Source organism: Neofelis nebulosa, chromosome 11 (assembly GCF_028018385.1).
Source record: "Neofelis nebulosa isolate mNeoNeb1 chromosome 11, mNeoNeb1.pri, whole genome shotgun sequence".
Taxonomy (NCBI): domain Eukaryota; kingdom Metazoa; phylum Chordata; class Mammalia; order Carnivora; family Felidae; genus Neofelis; species Neofelis nebulosa.
Genome location: NC_080792.1, coordinates 88519976 through 88540337, shown reverse-complemented (window position 1 = coordinate 88540337; position 20362 = coordinate 88519976). Strand labels below are relative to the sequence as shown.

Genomic DNA, 20362 nt, shown 5'->3' with positions numbered 1-20362 from the left:
ATAGTAGGTGCAAGCACTTGATAAATTAACCCTTCCATCTTTTTTAAAGTAGGTATTGGGACTCTTCTAACTTTGATTCTGTAAGCCATGTTGAGAGATTATTAGGCGATCAAAAAAATTTTTGTTACTGCTTTGTCCTCTTGGAAAGCATGTCAGTATTAGACTCAACATTGCATTTTTTGAAGTAGATTTCTCTTTAAAGTGTTGTCCTATGTATTTCCCTCTGTAACAGCCATATGTCCCAATTTTCTTAAACACGTAGGACTTACAGTCTTAAAACATTGACTTTCTTTGAGACTAGGAGCCCTTTATGGGTCCTCTACGTATGTTCCCTTTCAAATGTCTCTCTTTAACTGGGACGTCTTTGAGACAGCTTCTTAGAAATGAGCCATCCTGTAAACATAGGTTATAGAAACTTGAAACTGCAAATTTGAAGTGAATTTTAGCTACAGGGACATTTAACTGCTTTAGATTAGTTTTCATTATTACAAACATTTCTGTGTTTTCAAGATATATTCTTATGCAGGGAGAATGGAACTGAATATTTGATTTAAAAACTTTTTTAAAATTTATTTTTGACAGAAAGAGAACGAATGGGGGAGGGGCAGAGAGAGAGGGAGACATAGGATCCAAAGCAGGTTCTGCACTGAGAGCAGAGACCCTGACATGGGGCTCAAACCCAAGAACCATGAGCTCATGACCTGAGCTGAAGTCAGATGCTTAACTGACCGAGCCACCCGGCACCCTGAATCTTTTTCGAATTCCTATTCCCTCTGCAAGATCTCTTTCATGGAAGGGTTATCCAGGTGGGGTCTGAATGGTAGTGGGTCAGTCATAGCAGAGGGGGAGTGATCCCGGAGGCATCTTACAATGACAGTTTGGTAGTTTCCTGGGGCACTTGAAACAGTACTTGCTCATTGTGCTTTGCATAGTGTTAGATGGCTCTGGCTTCACTTCCGACCTTGGCATCGATTAGTCATGTTTTTATTTTGATTTTTCTTCTTTCCAAGGTCTTGGTAATTAACCCATTGGTTTTTTTCCTAAAAGCAATTTTTATCTTTATCTGGATGTTTTTATGAGGCAGAGATAGCTTATTAAAAGGAGTAACTGCAGGGGCGCCTGGGTGGCTCAGTCGGTTAAGCATCTGACTTCAGCTCAGGTCACGATCTCACGGTCCGTGAGTTCGAGCCCCGCGTCGGGCTCTGGGCTGATGGCTCGGAGCCTGGAGCCTGCTTCCGATTCTGTGTCTCCCTCTCTCTCTGCCCCTCCCCCGTTCATGCTCTGTCTCTCTCTGTCCCAAAAATAAATAAACGTTAAACTAAAAAAAAAAATTAAAAAAAAAAAAAAAGGAGTAACTGCAGGGGCACCTGGGTGGCTCAGTCAGCTGAGCGTCTGATTTCTTCAGGTCATGATCTCATGGTTTGTGAATTCTAGCCCCGAATCCAGCTCATTGCTGTCAGCGCAGAGCCTACTTGGAATCTTCTGTCCCCCTTTCTCTCTGGCCCTCCCCCAGTAGCGTGTGCATTGTCTCTCTCAAAAATAAATAAACATTAAAAAAATGCTCTCTCTTTAAAAAAAAGTACAGTAAGCTTATTGTTCTGTATTTTGAGAAGGGTGTTGTCTTGAACTGTAACCACCATTTCTGGAAATCTGTTCAGAATGAAAGACTGACATTTATGTAATTTCCTGTTAAAATACTGTGTAGCAAGAGAAATTCTATCTGATAGGAAAGTGGGGTGCTTGGATTCTTAGAAATAATAGCTGTTTCAGTGCTTACTATGTACTGGCATTATCCTAATCACTTGGAACTTCCCTAGGTGCTGATCTTTTCCAGTATCTAACATCTAACACACTCAACAAATGTGTACCAAATCTTGATTTCCCAGAGGGTAGAACACATTTTTTTGTTGGGTGGAGGAGAGTATTTCTACTTTCTGGAATACTAACTTGGAGTAAAGCTGACATTCTCACAACATGCAAAGCACACTTCTTTTTGGGAAATACGAAAGAGGATAAGTCTTCTAAGGTTATTTGCTTCCCTGAAATAAATACCTTGTCCTTTTAAAATTTGTTATTTAGGTCAGATCTCAGAGTTACATCACGAACTAGGATATTAATCTGCTTCAAAATTGTTGCTTGAGGCCTGACTTTTTTTTTTTTTGTCTCTCAAAGTAAACCTGTAGGTTACACAGGGAAAAGAACAAAGCCCTGTTCCTCTCGTGTTGATGTTTAGCAACAAAGCTTCCAGTTAAGTGAAATGTAAACCTTTTAATGAGAAGAGAACCAGAAGAGTTGGTGCCACCGAACCATCTATGTGTCCTGGATCCCTCCCTGCATCTCCCATTTGAGAATGTACTAGCAAAATAGTAGCTATCTTTGTTCAGAAGTGAGTTTTAGCGATAAGTATTTTACAAATGGTTCTTCGCTTGAAAAAATACTGGAACTATGGCATTAGTCAATGATGTAAATATAGGATTCTGGGGGTTAGTGTATAGTCTGTTGCAGTATTATGGTTTGGAAATTGAGATTATAAGTAATGTGACTGGCTTTAAAAATGGGGCACCTGGGTGCCTCAGTTGAACATCCAACTCTTTTTTTTTTTTTTTATAAATTCAGGTGATTTGGATCAGTTTTAGGTCTCCCATCCCTACTTTTTTTAAAAAAACTAATTTAGTTTTAAATTTATATCCAAGTTAGCATATAGTGCAACAATGTTTTTAGGAGTAGATTCCTTAATGCCCCTTACCCATTTAGCCCACCCCCCCATACGCCCCCCAGTAACCCTCTGTTTGTTCTCTATATTTAAGAGTGTCTTATGTTTTGTCCCCCTCCCTGTTTTTATATTATTATTGCTTCCCTTCCCTTATGTTCATTTGTTTTTTTACCTTAAAGTCCTCATATGAGTGAAGTCATTTGATATTTGTCTTTCTCTGACTAATTTCACTTAGCATAATACCCTCCAGTTCCATCCACATAGTTGCAAATGGCAAGATTTCATTCTTTTTGATTGCCTAGTAATACTCCATTATATATATTATGTGTTGTGTATATATCTTTATCCATTCATCCATCGATGGACATTTGGGCTCTTCCCATACTTGGACTATTGTTGATAGCGCTGCTATAAACATTGAGGTGCATGCGCCCCTTCGAAACAGCATACTTGTGTCCCTTGGGTAAATACCTAGTAGTGCAATTGCTGGGTCATAGGGCAGTTCTATTTTTAGTTTTTTGAGGAACCTCCACACTGTTTTCCAGAGTGGCTGCACCAGTTTGCCTTCCTACCAGCAGTGCAAGAGAGTTCCTCTTTCTCTGCATCCTCACCAACATCTGTTGTTGCCTGAGTTGTTAAAGTTAGCCATTCTGACAGGTGTGAGGTGGTATCTCATTGTGGTTTTGGTGCGTGTTTCTCTGATGATGGATGTTGAGCATTTTTTCATGTGTCAGTTGGCCATCTGGATGTCTTCCTTGGAGGAATGTCTATTCATGACTTTTGCCCATTTCTTCACTGGATTGATTATTTGTTTTTTTGGGTGTTGAGTTTGAGAAGTTCTGTATAGAGTTTGGTTACTGATCCTTTATTAGTCATTTGCAAATATCTTCTCCCATTCTGCTGGTTGCCTTTTAGTTTTGCTGATTGTTTCCTTCCTGTGAAGAAGCTTTTTATTTTGATGAGGTCCCATAGTTCAGTTTTGCTTTTGTTTCCCTTGCCTCTGGAGACATGTTGAGTAAGAAGTTGCTGCGGCTGAGGTCAAACAGCTTTTTGCCTGCTTTCTCCTTGAGGATTTTGATGGCTTCCTGTCTTATGTTTAGGTCTTTCATCCATTTTGAGTTTATTTTTGTGTAAGGTGTAAGAAAGTGGTCCAGGTTCATTTTTCTCCATGTCGCTGTCCAGTTTTCCCAACACCATTTGCTGAAGAGACTGTCTTTATTCCATTGGATATTCTTTCCTGCTTTGTCAAAGATTAGTTGGCCATATGTTTGTGGGTCCATTTCTGGGTGAGCATCCAACTCTTGTTTTTGGCTCAGGTCATGATCTCACGGTTTGTGGGATTGAGCCCTGTGTTGGGCCCTATACCGACAGTGTGGAGCCTGCCTGGGGTTCTCCCTCTCCCTCTCTCTCTGTAAGTAAATAAATATTTTAAAAAATGAAAAAAGGGGCTCCTGTCTGGTTCAGTCAGTTGAGAGTGTGGCTCTTGATCTCAGGGTCATGAGTTTGAGCCCCATGTTGAGTGTAGAGATTACTTAAATAAATAAATAAATAAATAAATAAATGAAAAAAGTACACCAGAACTTAGGTTTTGTCATCTAGGGAAGTGTTGTTCATTTATTACAGTGATAGAGCCATTAATAATTCTGGGAACTCTTGGAATTGTCTGTGTGCCTTGGATACATTTTTGCTATGTTAAGTAGTTGCACATCTTATTTTATTATTTTTTTTGCACATCATATTTTAAAGTTTTTTTTTTTTTTTTTAATTCAAATTTTGGAAACAGCCAGTAGTGTTTTAGAGTCAAGTCCAATGAAGAGCTTTGAGAGATTGAGTGGTCATTACCACTTTGGGTCACCAATAAAGTACAACTTAACAAACTGTCTCTGAAGTTAATTCTAAAAGAGGAGTCAAGGATACTTTTGACCAAAGCAGTATTATTGAGATAACCTTAAAATTTACTCAAATGATTACATTTGACATGGAGATCCTTCCTGGATGGAGGAGGTTCTAGAACAGTGCTGTTCAATAGAACTTTCTGGCATGGTAGAAATTGTTGTATATGTTGCACTGTGGTTATTGAGCACTTGAAATGTGGCTGATGCGACTGAGGAGCTGAATTTTTATTTCATTTTGTAAGAATTTAAACTTTAAACAGCACATGTGGCTAGTGACTACCATCCTGGGTAGTGCAGATCTAGAACATTTAGCTTTCAGTGTGCCTTACAGACCAACATGAACAGTTGATGGTAAGACACTCTGAAAATCTTAAAACAGTTATTTTACCAGCAAAAATGAGTTGATTCTGGAATAGCAGAGAATTGCAATTCAAGATAAGCAGGCGGTAGCAAAAACCATAGGCCAGTCCAACAAAGTAAGCACGTTATTCTATGGAGAAGGTGGAAGTTGGGAAGGGTAAGTTTTTGAGAAGAGTCCATTGGAGAAAGGCAAGAGTTCAGGGTCATAACTGTTCCTCATTGGCTGAGTGAGGTAGTCAATTTCTTGGAGGAGATGCTGTATACATCTTACGCTGTTGGGGCCTGTTATTGAGGATTCTTTCCTGTTGACAATTGTGTTGGGATTGGTCATTGACAATTCGTGACTGATACTGCTTGAGAACTCCCCCTCCTGGCCTCCTGACTCCATGTTAGTGAGGTTTTCCTTTATTCGTGTTCACATTATCAAGGCAAAGTAGTTCGTGGGGTTTCTGGTCTGCTCTACCATATGTGCAGAGTAGTGGAGAGGCCAGAGTTGTCATGTATGTTCAGTGGTATCTAATTTTTATAGCCCCTGCAAATTTATCCTTGCTAAGGTGTTATGTATGTGAAGGATTTGAGATGAGAACCTTCCTCTGTATTTCCATTTTGATCACTGACTTCAGATGCTCACGGCTCCTCTTCCTGAAATTTAAGACCTGCCCCCGGCAGCCCCCATCTGTTACTTGTACCCACGGTTTGAGTGAGTGAAGACTTGGCATGCCACTAGAAAAAGCCTGCCAACCCTTGGTTTAAATCTTTGCTTGACAATGGTAGCCAGGTTAAGATCACTGAAATGAACAACTGAAATAAATTTAGGGTTTAGGAGGAAACTCCAGACATCTTTCATTTCCTACCACTAGAATCTTGAAGTAAAAGCTGATCATAGTAAATTTTTTTGATTGAATTCTAAAACTCTTGTCTAACTTGATTTATTGCAAGAATCTTCTGATGTTAGCCAAACCAAGCTGCTCAGTGTTTTACTCACGTGCTTTATACCTTTCCTCCTCCTTCCTCTCCTCCTCTGAAGTCTTTTCTTGGGGACTTCTTAATATCCTGACTGCTGACACCTGTACAAGGCTGTTACTTTCCTTTGAGCCCTTGCTGAAATCCTTCCTTGCCATGAAGCGTTTTCTTTCTGCCTTAATCCACTCCATCCTTCCATCTTCTAAAAACACTTCCAGGATCATTGCATGGCTTGGTATTTCTTGTAAGTTACATTGTAATCTTAGTTATTTTTCGTATATGTGGGTCTTTTCTTCCCAACTACATTATAAACTCCTTGAGTTTAGGTCTCCGCCATGTATTTTTCTGTCACCTGTAGCAAGCACCAAGTATAATCTTTTAAAATACTGATACGCTCTGACTGGCGTGCGTGTAGAATTATTGAAACAATTAAGACTACTTTCCTCATTCATTTTCTTTTTAAAAATTTTTTTTAATGTTTATTTTTGAGAGAGACAGAGACAGAATGCAAGTGGGTCAGGGGCAGAGAGAGGGAGACACAGAATCCGAAGCAGGCTTCAGGCTCTGAGCCGTCAGCACAGAACCCGATGTGGGGCTCGAACCCACAGAGCTGTGAGATCACGACCTGAGCCAAAGTCAGGCGCTCAACCGACTGAGCCACCCAGGCACCCCTCATTTCATTTTCTTTTTAAAAAAAAATTTTTTTTTTTTACATTTATTTATTTTTGAGAGACAGAGGGAGACAGAGCACAAGTGGGGGAGGGGCAGAGAGAGGAGACACCGAATCTGAAGCAGGCTCCAGGCTCTGAGCTGTCAGCACAGAGCCTGATGCGGGGCTCGAACTCACGGACTGCGAGATCATGACCTGAGCCAAAGTTGGATGCTCAACCGACTGAGCCACCCAGGCGCCCGCCTCATTCATTTTCTTTAGTGAGCGTTGTTTATAAAGTACTGTGGGGAATATAACAATGACTAAAAGACAGTCTGGTGGAGCGCATAGACGACACACACAACTTAGTGTGCCAGGTGTTAGGAAGAGGTACAGATTCAGTACTACAGGAAGTTACACATTTTCATTGGTGAGCATTGGAGAAGGGTTTGTGGGGCAGATGAGTGCCTGAATCTGCCCTTGTGTAAGGTTTCAGCAGATGGAGGTAACTAGACTTGGAAAGGGCATTCAAGGCTGAGTGAACCACCTGAAACGAAAGCACAGAGGAGTGAAACGCTGAGGCTTCCGTAGTGGATTTGGGGAATCGGACACGTGGATGGTTCATGTGCATGTGATTGAGAAAATGAACCTCACGTGACTTTTATCGATTGTTCAGCAGTGAGTGGTTCTTGAATGTAAGCATCGGAATCACCAGAAGGGCTAAAAATACAAGTAGCTGGTCCCCCACCCAGAGTTTGTTTCAGTAAGTCCGGGGTGGGGGAGGGCCCTGATAAGTTTCTAGGTGATGCTGCTGCTGCTGCACATCTTGAGAACTAATCTGGAGTACCATTCCATCTGATAACCAGCTTAGAGAAGTGCCTGGTTTACATATATAAATACCCCAATATTAATGGATAATTGTGTTCTTTTTGCATTATGTACGTAAAGTCTTCCCACAAATTTTAAGTTCAGTTCTGTCACTCACCCGCCAGCACAGCGCTGTGCCAGTGGTGATACAGTAGTAAATACTGTACTTGCTCACTTGGCGTCCGCATCTGTGACTATCTGAGCCAGAAGCACATGCTTCTGGAAGCCATTAGGGAATGGGGGTTTTCAACCTTTGCAATTCTAAATACAAAGCACAAATGGATAGAACGGCAGTTCTCAACACTTTTTTCCTTAGGACCCTTTTACATTCTTAAAAATTATTGAGGTGTCCAGAGAGCTTTTCTTTATTTAGGTTTTATCTATTGATGTTTATACCATTTAGAAATTAAAGCTGGAAATATTACTTCATCAGAAATTCAGAATCCATTACACATTACATAAATTTTTAATGAACAACTTTCTCTCAAATAAAAACTTGAAGATGGCATTGTTTTTACATTTTTGCAAATCTGTCTTTAATAGAAGACGGCTTAATAGGAGACAGCTGCTTCCTCATTCGATCTGTAGTGAATCGTTTCGGTTGAGGCACATGAAGGAAATTGGCCTCAACGGATGAAGAGGAAGGGAAAGGAGTATTTTTAAGAGCATTTTCAGATAGTTATGGATTTTCTTCTACCAACATTTGATAGGTTGTAGTTTATTAAAAGTGGAATCTGAAACCGTATGAATGAACTTCTATTGTTACATAACAATCCATTGGTTTAATTTGTGCTTTGAATGAATATTTTACCCATGAGTGATTTTGTAACATTATGCATTGTCCGTTGAAAAAGATTGATTCACTGAGTTACGGCACATTTCCATATTCTGGCACATTTCATTATAATATCAAAAAATTACATTTGTTAATCCTGTTGATTTCATCAGAGAATTCTTCAGTATTGGGAAACTGTCAAGCTCACAGTGGAGGATATGTTTTCCAAAATTTGAAGTTTCTCTTGAATACCTAGAATTTATCTTTGTTTTTTTTAAATCTGTGCTTATATTTTATTTAATTTATTTTTGTAATTTTACATCCAAGTTAGTTAGCATATAGTCCAACAATGATTTCAGAAGTAGATTCCTTAATGCCCCTACCCATTTAGCCGATCCCACCCTCCACAACCCCTCCAGTAATCCTGTTTGTTCTCCATATTTAAGAGTCTCTTATGTTTTGTCCCCCTCCCTGTTTTTGTATTATTTTTGCTTCCCTTCCCTTATGTTCATTTGTTTTTTACCTCAAAGTACTCATATGAGTGAAGTCATGATATTTGTCTCTCTAATTTCGTTTAGTGTAATATCCTCTAGTTCCATCCACGTAGTTGCAAATGGCAAGATGTCCTGCTTTGTCAAAGATTACTTGGCCATACCCTTGTAGGTCCATTTTTGGGTTCTCTATTCTGTTCCATTGATCTGTTCCGTTGATTGTCTGTTTTTGTGCCAGTACCATACTGTCTTGAAGTATGACTTCAAGCTTCTTATACAGCTTGAAGTCTGTAAAATTTATCTTTGTTAACAAAGATAACCCTTCCTTGAAGGGACAGGGTCACATAGTTCATTTTCAAGAGAATGTCTGCCAGATTACCCAAGCCTCAGTAGCCATAGTTTACCAGTCATTTTTTTCAGGTACAATAGATGTTCCCTAAAGAAGTGGCTAATTGAGCGCGTTTCTCTGTTGTACAAGTTCTTCTTTGAGACGCAGTGGGGCACAGCTGAGGTGCTTCCTGTCTACTTGCCATGTTGCTGCAGAGTATTAAAAAGGCATGTATTTAAGGGTTGGATTTCTTTTAAATTTTTTAAAATTTTAGTTTGCTTATTTTGAGAGAGAGAGTGCACAAGAGCATACTACCTCTTCATTAAAGTGGAGGATGGATGATTTCATGCTATCCCTTCCTGTGCTTCTGGGTTCACCTCATTTAGCCCAATTCTTCACTCCTTCTTTTCTTCCCAAACTCGAACTCACCTTCTGTAACTCAGGTTGTAATGATCCGTCTTCTATGTCCCCATCCTCTTCTGGGAACAGTCTCCTTCCCTCCTTGCCTTATCTGACACCTGCCTCTGAAGACTGCCTCCCACCTCCCCTGTAGCCCTCAGGGAGGTAACTCAGGGCCAGGCTGGTGTGATTGTTGGCCTAAACTGCTTCTCAGGCCTTCAGAAGCCCCAGCTCTTCTACCACCTGGTGTACCCCTGCAGCCGACATGCCCTGAGCTCAGTGTCTCTCTCTCTCTGATTCCTTTTAACTTCTCCACTCCCTTTATCTGCGGACTCCCCGGTCCTTTGTAAAATCGCTGCCACACTCAGGCCGCTGTGTTCCATCTCCCTGGTCAAAACCTTGAAGCTTCTCACTCTCACCATCACCTCTTATCTCTCGACTCAAAGGGGAGGGAGCATTAGTATCCCTTGGGAGTGTTAGCAGAACCCGAGGCCCCATCCCAGACCTGCTGAGTCAGAATCTGTAGTTTAACAGGGTGTCGTTGAGGCACCTGGTACCCTCGTGATTACCACCCTCCATCCTGTTGAGGTGTCTCATCCCTCACTACTTTTCACTGTCAGAACTACCCTATCTTCACTTTCCTTCACCCATCTCAGATTCCCTGTCTCATTTTTTTTTTAAGATTTATTTATTTTAAATTAAAGAATATTTTCGTTTTTTTTAAACGTTTATTCGCTTTTGACAGAGACAGAGGACGAGCGGGGGACGGGCACAGAGAGAGGGGAGACACACAACGTGAAGCAGGCTCCAGGCTCCGAGCTGTCAGCACAGAGCCCGACACGGGGCTCGAACCCATGAACCATGAATGAGATCATGACCTGAGCTGAAGTCAGAAGCTTAACTGACTGAGCCACCCACATGCCCCTAAAGATTTTATTTGTTAAAACTAATCTCGGGGCGCCTGGATGGCGCAGTCGGTTAAGCATCCGACTTCAGCCAGGTCACGATCTCACGGTCCGTGAGTTCGAGCCCCGCGTCAGGCTCTGGGGCTCTGATGGCTCGGAGCCTGGAGCCTGTTTCCGATTCTGTGTCTCCCTCTCTCTCTGCCCCTCCCCCGTTCATGCTCTGTCTCTCTCTGTCCCAAAAAAATAAAAAAAAAAAAACAAAAAAAAAAAAACAAAAACGTTGAAAAAAAAAAAAAACTAATCTCTACACCCAACATATGGCTTGAACTCACAACCCTGCGATCAGGAGTTGCATCCCGGCATCCCTCCCTGTCCCTTTTTAATCGCTCCTTGTTTTTCCCTTCCATTTTAATTTAACTGGCAAAATTTTGATTATGAGTGAACTTAGCTCCCCACCTTCCTGGTACCTGTGCCTGAGCAGAAGCTCGTTAGTGGAAGAAAATGTTAGTAGAGGAAAAGGGAAGCTGGTTTCGCTTTAAGTTTGTGACCGCAAATCTCATGTTCACTCTACTGCTTGGCGTTCCTGCTATATTTCCCCAGTAAGCTCCCATTTCTTGCTCAAAGACAAATATTTTTTGTGTTCAGCTTTCATTCTGAGCCTCCCAGAGGTCTCCCTGCTTTTTGCATGGGCCCATGAGAAAATGGAAGAGTGCCTTTTTCATAGTAGTTTCTCAGGAAACGTTTGTTGAATGAATGGATTACTATCTTGGAGGAAGATTGCCTTCAGAGCTGATCTATTAGGCAAAGCACAGGGTCTCAAAAGTGCCACCACCACTTCTTTGAGTGACCTTGAGAAAGCCACTTAACTGCTCAGACCTTCATTCTCTTTGTCCATGAATGGACAACCATTGATAACCGGTCACCTACCTTCCAGGTTATTTTGAGATGCAAGTAACTCCGTGTTATCTTTGTGCTTTTGGCACTCTTGCTCCTCTACACGTGTCCGTCATCTCAGTAAGACTGAGTCCTAATGTTTTTAATTGTGGTGTGCGGTCCTTCCTAACTTTGAACGTTAGGTTCGGTGGAAAGAACTTGGGACTCTGGAATCAGGCCTACTTACTGTTCATATCTCTGCTGCTCAGCCAAATGACCTCAGGTGGCCGGTCATTAACAAGTGAGGAAATACATCTGTTAATCTGAGGTGTTGATTCATTTGTTACGAAAGGACAGTAATTGTTGATCCATAGAATTGTAAGCCTCAAGTAGGATAATAATATGCATACAAACTATTTCTAGATTATAATACTGTGTGTATTATGGTTTGTACATTTTGGGAGGGTTTGTACAGAGGAGAAGGGTGGTTTGTCTTATTTTAGGTCCAAAACTCTTGAGATTCGGTAAGCACGAACATCAGAAATTCAACTACCCTCAGCATATTAGAGAGTCAAGAATGTCTTTTTTTTTTTTTTTCTCTTTTGCATGTATTTTGGAAGTGATTAGTTTTAAGGTGACATTCACTGACCTTGAAACATTATATGGAGATGTTGCTTCTTGGTCATTACGATTTGTAGGTACCATGACCAAGACTTTGATCTTTTGTTTCTCAGTGAATTGATTTTTTTTGAAGTAAGCCTGACCTGCCATTCATTAATAATACGTGAAGAAGAAACTTGAATTGGGAGATTAAAAAACCCAGCATTGGTGGTGGTGTTACTAATTCTTTTATCGAGACAGACTAGACTTTTCTCCTTTGTTATATCTTGGTCACAGTTCCCTGCTTCGGGATTCAAATGACTCGTATGGACCAAGAGGCAGAGGCATTCAGTCAGGCCACAAAGTCTAGACTTCGGGTTTATAGCTAGCTAAACGTAGGTTCCTAATAACCACATGCTCTGTTCTTTTGACTGTGGCTTGTAGATGCTCAGATTTTTGTGAGCTCAGGGTGTTGAGCTGCAAAGTTTGAAATTGGCCGAGGCTTCCTAGTTGCTGATTATGGTGTTTTTCACAATCTCTCTTGAGGGAGGAGCGCTTGACCAGAGCCCAAGAACTCACTGTTCTGCCTGAGTGGAGTATTTTAAGGAGCACGTCATGCTCTCTTCTTACCATCGTAATAACTTCCCCAGGACCATTGTACTCTGTCTGTTCTGTTCTTGCCTACCTGACCCTTTCACCTTATAATGTTGGACCAGGCAGTTTCTGACCTTAGCCTGTCCCCACCTTCTTCAGATTCTCTGTACACGTCAGTAGTCTTTTTCAGCTTAGAGGGGACTCAGCCATTCCCTTCCACCTAAGGCAGTAGCAAGAACAAGTAAATCTGCTTGAAACTTACTGGCTGTGTATGGTGAGGGTCTGACAGTAAAGCAGGTGGCTTCAAACCCGACTCTGAATCAGCTCCCCACCCTGGCACATGGACTCCCACACCCATTGCCACCATGATGGCAGGGATGATGATGATGGTGGTTATAGAAAGGAGTCCTGGAATTTTATATTAATAGTCAAGATTGGCAATCACTGTCTTCCAGTAAACAGTGGTTCTTTGTTAATCAGAATCTTCAAGCCACACAATTTACCTTTCACATTATTAAAAACACCTTGTACCATTTTGGACCCTTTCAAGATTCATGGGGAATCTGCAGATGGAGCCTGATGAGGCAACTGTCTTGGTTTGATTTCTGTCCAGTCTGATTGTCTTTGAACAGGAAAGCTGACATGGCTGTATTCGTTTCCTAGGGCTGCCGTAACAAATTACCACAAACTGGGTGGCTTAAAACAACAGAAATGTGTTCTCTCACAGTTCTGGAGGCCAGAAGTCAGAAATGAATGTGCCAATAGTGTTGGGTCCTTCTGGAGGCTCTGAGGGAGCATTCCTTTCAGTGCCCATCCCTGAGATTTTGGTGGCTGTCGGCTCTCCTTGGCTTTGGACACATCAGTGCAATCTCTGCCTCCATCTTCTTGTAGCCTTCTTGGTGTGCTCTCTTGCTCTAATAAGGACACTTGTCAATGGGTTTAGGGCCCAGCCAGGTAATCCCCAGGATGATCTCAAGATCCTTAACTGAATTACATCTGCAAAGACTCTTGTTCCAAATAAGGTCACATTCACAGGTTCTAGATGGATATATCTGGGTGGGGGAGGGGTGGGCACTGTTCAGTCCACTCTAGGGGCCATAGCAGGCTCTTCTGACATCCCCGGCCAGATTTTTTACTGCTGCTCGTCATTGCTTGTAAGAGAGACAGACTGGCAGGGGCGCCTGGGTAGCTTAGTCAGTTGAGTGGCCTACTTCTTCTCAGGTTATGATCTCAGAGTTCACGAGTTTGAGCCCCATATCAGGCACTGTGCTGACAGCTCAGAGACCGGAGCCTGCCTCAGATTCTGTGTCTCCCTCTCTCTCCGCCCCTCCCCCAGTTGCTCTCTGTCTCTCAAATAAGTAAACATTAAAACAAAACAAAAAGAATGGCAGAGTGACATCCATCTGTGCTTCCTCATCCCAGCTCTACTAGCAGAGAAAAGTGCAAAATCATTTGACAAGAGAGTCAGTAACATTTTTCTCATATTCTGTTTTTAGGTGTTATGTCTAGAAATCTTTTCTCATATTCCTAAATTCCTAAGTTTTTCTCCTCTCTTAGAATAAGACAAGATCCTATTTTGCCTGGGCCCGAAGTTGCAGTTTCATACCTGGTCTTGAGTAAATAAAAAGTGTATTGTGTTTCTCTGTAGATAGGACAAAAACAATTTTCTTTCACTTCCCAGATACAGCTTTTTCTTACAGAGTTTGAACCTCCCTCTAGTTTGACATGTATATGGTTTTGTATTGAGCATTGCATAATTCTGTGAACTTAAAAAGGTACATTAATACCAGCTTGTGGTCATAAAACTTAAGCAATATACAAATGAATGCAATAAAAATTTGAAAGCCCCCTTCTTTTCCTTTTTCACATTTTTCTGAATCCTGTTATGTGGATGTGTGGATTTTAGGCACTGTACTGAGCTGGTAATGTTAGGTAAAGAAAAATGAATGCATTGCTAGGCTCGACTACTTGTTTGTAGGGTGGTAAACTGCTTCTAAATCCATTTCAGCCGCATCTTCATGTCTTTATCTAGAGTTTTCTAGGTTACGTGTGGAGATAGTGTGTCATCATGTATAAAGAAAAGTTTAGCTTGCGAAACTGCTTTAATAATAGATGTTATTTTGGGGTGCCTGGGTGGCTCAGTCGGTTGAGCGTCTGACTTCGGCTCAGGTCATGATCTCACAGTTAGTGAGTTTGAGCCCTACATCTGGTTCTGTGCTGACAGCTTGGAGCCTGGAGCTTGCTTCGGATTCTGTGTCTCCCTCTCTCTGCCCCTAACCCGCTTGCATTCTGTCTCTGTCTCTCTCAAAAATAAATAAACATTTAAAAAAATGATAGATGTTATTTCTACTTTCTTCCTCCTATAGATTCTAAATTCTGTTTATATTTTTCTTTTTGCAGGTTTAACCCAGAGACTGACTTCACCATAGAAACACCCATAGTTATATCAATGGTTGGGGCAAGATAGTGGCAACAGGCAAAGGAAAAATAGCTTTGACATCCTAAGGACAATGAGTATGCTAAAACCAAGTGGGCTTAAGGCCCCTACCAAGATCCTTAAACCTGGAAGCACAGCCTTGAAGACACTTGCTGCTGGTAAGGCTTTCTGTTTTCCCTTAGTAGAAATCAATTAGAATCCTATTTGAAAACTTTCAAAAGACAGCCTTATAAAACTTCATATTCTTGAAAATATTTGAAAAAGGTTTAATTAAAAGACCTGGGATTTTATATCTAAAAATCTTAAAAAAAATTTTTTTTTAATGTTTATTTTTGAGAGAGAGACAGAGTGTGAGTGGGGAAGGAGCAGAGAAAGAGGGAGACACAGAATCTGAAACAGGCTCCAGGCAGAACCCGACGAGGGGCTCAAACTCATAAACCGTGAGATCATGACCTGAGCCAAAGTCGGATGCTTAACTGAACCACCCAAGTGCCTATATATCTAAAAATCTTAATAAAGAGTTTAATTTTCTTGTAGGTTGTCTTTTTTTTTTTTTTTTTTTAACTTAGTTTATTTAGGGGTACCTGGGTGGCTCAGTTGGTTAAGTGACTGTTGGTTTTGGCTCAGGTCATGATCTTGTGGTTTGTGAGTTCGAGCCACATCAGGCTCTGTGCTGGCAGCACGGAGTCTGCTTGGGATTCTCTCTCTCCCTCTCTCTCTGCCCCTCCCCTGTTTGCTCTCTCTCTTGCTCAAAATGAATAAATTAAAAAGAAAATAAACTTAATTTGTTTAGTGCATGGTGCCAAAATAGTTGTCAAGACTTTAGTATTTAATCCTTAACGGTGTTAAGATACACTACTTTGTTTTTCTCCCTGTGTCATTTTGAACTCAGATGAGTTCTCCTTGGGATTTAGGGATGTGTGGAGAAAACAAAGACGAGTCTGGTTTAAGAGATTTGATGACACTAACCGATCTGAAGTTGGCCATTGGTTTCAAGGGAGCAGGCGGTACAGTGGCCCAAATCTGGCTTATGCGGGAAATCATCCCCATTTCATAGATGAACCCATGCCCTTGACCATCTTCAGCCTCTTCCTCCTCTGTTCTCCATCTCCTCCTCCACCATTTCAATTTATATCCCATAATGGCCACCTAAGGTCTTTAATAAAAGAGACAGGAGAGGGTATCTGATGCTTGTTGCTTTTATGGTCTTTTAATGTGATTTATACACTATTCGATAGGTTATCAGCCATCCCAGACAGATGTCCACCGTAAAATATTAGTCCAACCTTGTTTCTTTAAGTTTTTCCATAAAACCTCGTTGATCTTTCATGAGGGCAGGGATCTTTGTGGTGGTTTTTTTTTCCCCACTACCCAAATCCACCCACATACGTGGAACATTGCCTAGCTCATAACAGGAGCTCATTAAATATTTGTTGACTGAATAAAGGTCCCAAATTATTTACATTTTGTGTAATGAGGATAAACCCATGTTTTCCTGTGTTTTTATCAGAGAAGCCATAAAACATCTTAGATGAGAGGCAAGCTTTGCTTTGGCATCTCTTATTCTCCTTCCCCTCAAAATCCTTTCTCTCTTTAGAACCCCTTCAAATGCTGCCCCTTCCTTGAGCCCTTCCACAGTTATACTCACCCTTGTTTTAGACAAAAAAAAAAATTCTTTTAATGTTTATTTATTTTTGAGACCGAGACAGAGCATGAGTGGGGGAGGGGCAGATTGAGAGGGAGACACAATCCGAAGCAGCCTCCAGGCTCTGAGCTGTCAGCACAGAGCCCGACTCGGGGCTCAAACTCATGAACGATGAGATCATGGCCTGAGCTGAAGTCAAACGTTTAACTGACTGAGCCACCCAGGTGCCCTCTCACCCCTGTTTTAGAATTGTCTTTTTCACTTTTAGCATTTTTTATGCACACCCTTTAGCATATAAACTCCTTGGGTGCAGGAGATCAGGAGAAATTCACTTGGTTACCTCAACAGTCTTCAGCACACACTAGTTGTTTTTTTTTTTTTTTTTAAGAGTCAAGCAGCCTATAAACATTAAAATTTAATATGCTTAGGGGCGCCTGGGTGGCGCAGTCGGTTGAGCGTCCTACTTCAGCAAGGTCACGATCTCGCGGTCCGGTCCGTGAGTTCGAGCCCCGCGTCAGGCTCTGGGCTGATGGCTCGGAGCCTGGAGCCTGTTTCCGATTCTGTGTCTCCCTCTCTCTCTGCCCCTCCCCCGTTCATGCTCTGTCTCTCTCTGTCCCAAAAATAAAAAAAAAAATTAAAAACGTTGAAAAAAAAATTTAATATGCTTAAAAGGAAATAATTACCAGTTTGAGCACTTTTATGAGGATTGTTTTTCAGAAATTCATGCTTTCAGCACTCTGTCAGGAAGAATTGTTCATGTACAAAGCTGGAATAGATCCTAAAAAACTGGGCTGGCCTGTCTTTGGCAGATGATTATCTGTTTGATCTGAGAGCGTCTACCGTCTTCTAAAAACAACAACAACAACACAAACCCTTCATAAATCAAACCTCCACAGTCTCTGGTGTAGGGTAAAGGGATGTTCCTCCTCCTTAGGCCGTCCAGACAATTCTGTTCTTTTATCTGTGAATGGTTCACTCTTTCTGTTGATCAGGCCTCAGGCCAGATGTTACTTCCTCCAGGAGGCCTTTCCTGACTGCTCTGCCTAAAGCCACCGTCTCCTCCACCGCACTTCCATCACCTGAAATCACCTGGTGTGTCTTTTGACTGACCCCACGTCTCTACTCTGGGCTCTGTAATGGCATGGGCTGTGCTGTCGTGCTTTGTCCCCTCGTGAAGAACAGTGCCTGTGACTAGGTGCTGGAGTGGTAGAAACTCAAAGAAAAGAGGAGCATGAATAAATACATTATTTCATTTAATCTTTATTTTTATTTTTTTGAAGTTTATTTATTTTGGGTGGGGGGAAGGACAGAGAAAAAGAATCCCAAGTAGGCTCTGCAAGGTCAGTGCAGAGCCCAATGTGGGGCTTGGACTCACGACTGCAAGACCATGACCTGAGCCAAAAGTGGACGCCTAACCGACTGAGCCACCCAGGTATCCCTTATTTTATTACTTTTTTAAAGCTTATTTATTTTGAGAGAGAGCCAGCGTGTGCATGTGAGCGGGAGAGGGGGTAGAGAGAGACAGAATCCCAAGCCGTTTCCACACTGTCACAGAACCTGGGATGGAGTTGGATCCCATGAACCGTGAGATCATGGCCTGAGTTGAAATCAAGAGTTGGACACTTAATCAATTGAGCCACGCAGGCACCCGTAAAACTCTTTACATTTATTTATTTTTGAGAGACAGAGAGACGGAGCACAAGTGGGGAAGGGCAGAGAGAGAAGGAGGCAGAATCTGAAGCAGGCTCCAGGCTCTGTGCCCTCAGCACAGAGCCCGACGCAGGGCCTGAACTCATAAATCGTGAGATCATGACCTGAGCCGAAGTCGGATGCCTAACCGACTGAGCCACTCAGGTGCCCCGAAAACTCTTTAGATACTACTTTCCTCTTACAGATGAAGAAATTGAACTCAGAGATCATGTAACATCCTAAGACTGCAATATGCCTAGTAAATGGTAGTGTGCTTAAGGGGCACCTGGTGGCTCATTCAGTTAAGCGTCTGACTCTTGGTTTCTGCTCAGGTCATGATCTCGTGGCTTTATGAGTTCCAGCCCCATGTTGGGCTCCGTGCTGACAGTGTGGAGCCCTCTTGGGATTCTCTGTCTTCCTCTCTCTCTGCCCCTTCCCTGCTCCTGCTGTCTCTGTCTCTCTCAAAATAACCAAAAAAAAAAAAAAAAAAAAAAAAAAAGATAGAGTGGTTAAGATTGTGGACTTGGCCAGTTCATACCAAATATTTAATGAGCACTTGCTGGATGAATGCTGGAATTTCCAGTGTAAATATCACATTTCTGGCAAAATTTAACTTCTGTTTTTGCCACAGGGTAGAGATTACATAAAGTCATCTTGCTAGCAGCGAGTTTGGCCAAGTGCTACCTTTTTTTTCCCTTGTGATTTCCACATCTCTGCCAGCAAAGGAATGGGGTTTATCTGGTGTCTTGGAGTGAGGTGGCAGGGCTGCAGCTCCGAGTCCCCTCCTTCTCCAGGCATGACTGCGAATCTCTGGACTTGTCAGCCTTCCCTGACTGCGCCCACGTGGGAATAGCGCCCGTCTCCAGGGATCTGAATGGGTGTTTGCTCCTGATGTGCAGGGAGGAGGGGAAAGGAAAAGATGAAATCAAACCTGTATTATGATCTATGGGAAAGGGACTCCCCTCCCCCCCCCCGCCCTTGGACTTTTTCCAGTCATAATTGCCGGTAAGGATTAATCCCACCAGCTCACTGAGTTTCGACAGCATTGAAAATGGTAGTGGTGGGTCAAGTACTTTTATCTTTTTTTGTTGTTGTTTAATTGATTTAAGTAATCTCTATACCCAATGTGGAGCTCGACCTCACAACCCCGAGATCAAGAGTCGTACGCTTCACTCAGCCAGCCAGGTGCTCTAATGGGTTAAGTACTCTTTGCCTCCTTATTAAAAAAAAAAAAAAGGACCGCACACCTTAGAAATGCTGTGACTCCTGTTGCTTTGGGCTTTCTCCAGTTTATTTTCCTTTAAGGTAGAAAGGAGTGGTCTGCTCGAATATGAAAGTGAATCTTCTCTGATCCTTTCTTCTGTTTGCAGTTGTAGCTCCAGTGGAAAGAACAACATCCAGTGAAAAAGCATCAAGTGCGCCATCCTCTGAGGCACAAGAGGAATTTGTGGATGACTTTCGAGTCGGGGAGAGAGTTTGGGTGAATGGGAATAAACCTGGGTTCATCCAGTTTCTGGGAGAAACCCAGTTCGCACCGGGCCAGTGGGCCGGGATTGTTTTAGATGAACCCATAGGCAAAAATGACGGTTCAGTGGCAGGAGTTCGGTACTTCCAGTGTGAGCCTCTAAAGGGCATATTCACCCGCCCTTCGAAGTTGACAAGGAAGGTGCAGGCAGAAGATGAAGCTAACGGCCTGCGGACGACTCCTGCTTCCAGAGCGACTTCGCCTCTGTCCACCTCAACGGCTGGCATGATGACCTCGTCCCCAGCAGTCCCTTCAAATGTCCCCCATAAATCGTCCCAGCCAACAGCAAAGGAACCTTCAGCTACGTCTCAGATCAGCAACCTTACAAAAACTGCCAGTGAATCTATCTCCAACCTCTCAGAGGCCGGTTCAATCAAGAAAGGAGAAAGAGAGCTCAAAATTGGAGACAGAGTATTGGTGAGTCCATAGACCTCCCTGAGGTCATTGTGTTGAACTGAGACTAGTTACTGATGAATGGTTGAAATGCACACAGACAGGCTTGGCGTCTGTTTTAGAGGGACCGCTCATTTATGGAGAAATTCGTCAACTTTTCTAATTGTTGGGTTTATGTGTAAAAATGCAGCAAATTAGTAACTGGCTGTATAGTATGAACATAAGTTTGCAATGGTTAGTTGAAGTTTTATCTACCAGGTT

The 20362-nt window shown here is 42.2% G+C and overlaps 1 protein-coding gene across 14 annotated transcripts in view; it reads left to right on the top strand.

Moving 5' to 3' along the window:
• CLIP1 (CAP-Gly domain containing linker protein 1) overlaps nucleotides 1-20362 on the top strand; it is a 127440-nt gene that overhangs the window by 22150 nt on the left and 84928 nt on the right. For all 14 annotated transcript variants that reach the window (XR_009250544.1, XM_058691341.1, XM_058691340.1 and 11 more), the window contains 2 exons: nucleotides 14813-15007; nucleotides 19554-20125. Coding sequence is in view for 13 of the 14 variants with exons in the window: in XM_058691341.1 (XP_058547324.1) it covers nucleotides 14923-15007; nucleotides 19554-20125 (657 nt within the window). In the remaining variant the exon portion in view is untranslated. The remainder of the gene's footprint in view (nucleotides 1-14812; nucleotides 15008-19553; nucleotides 20126-20362) is intronic.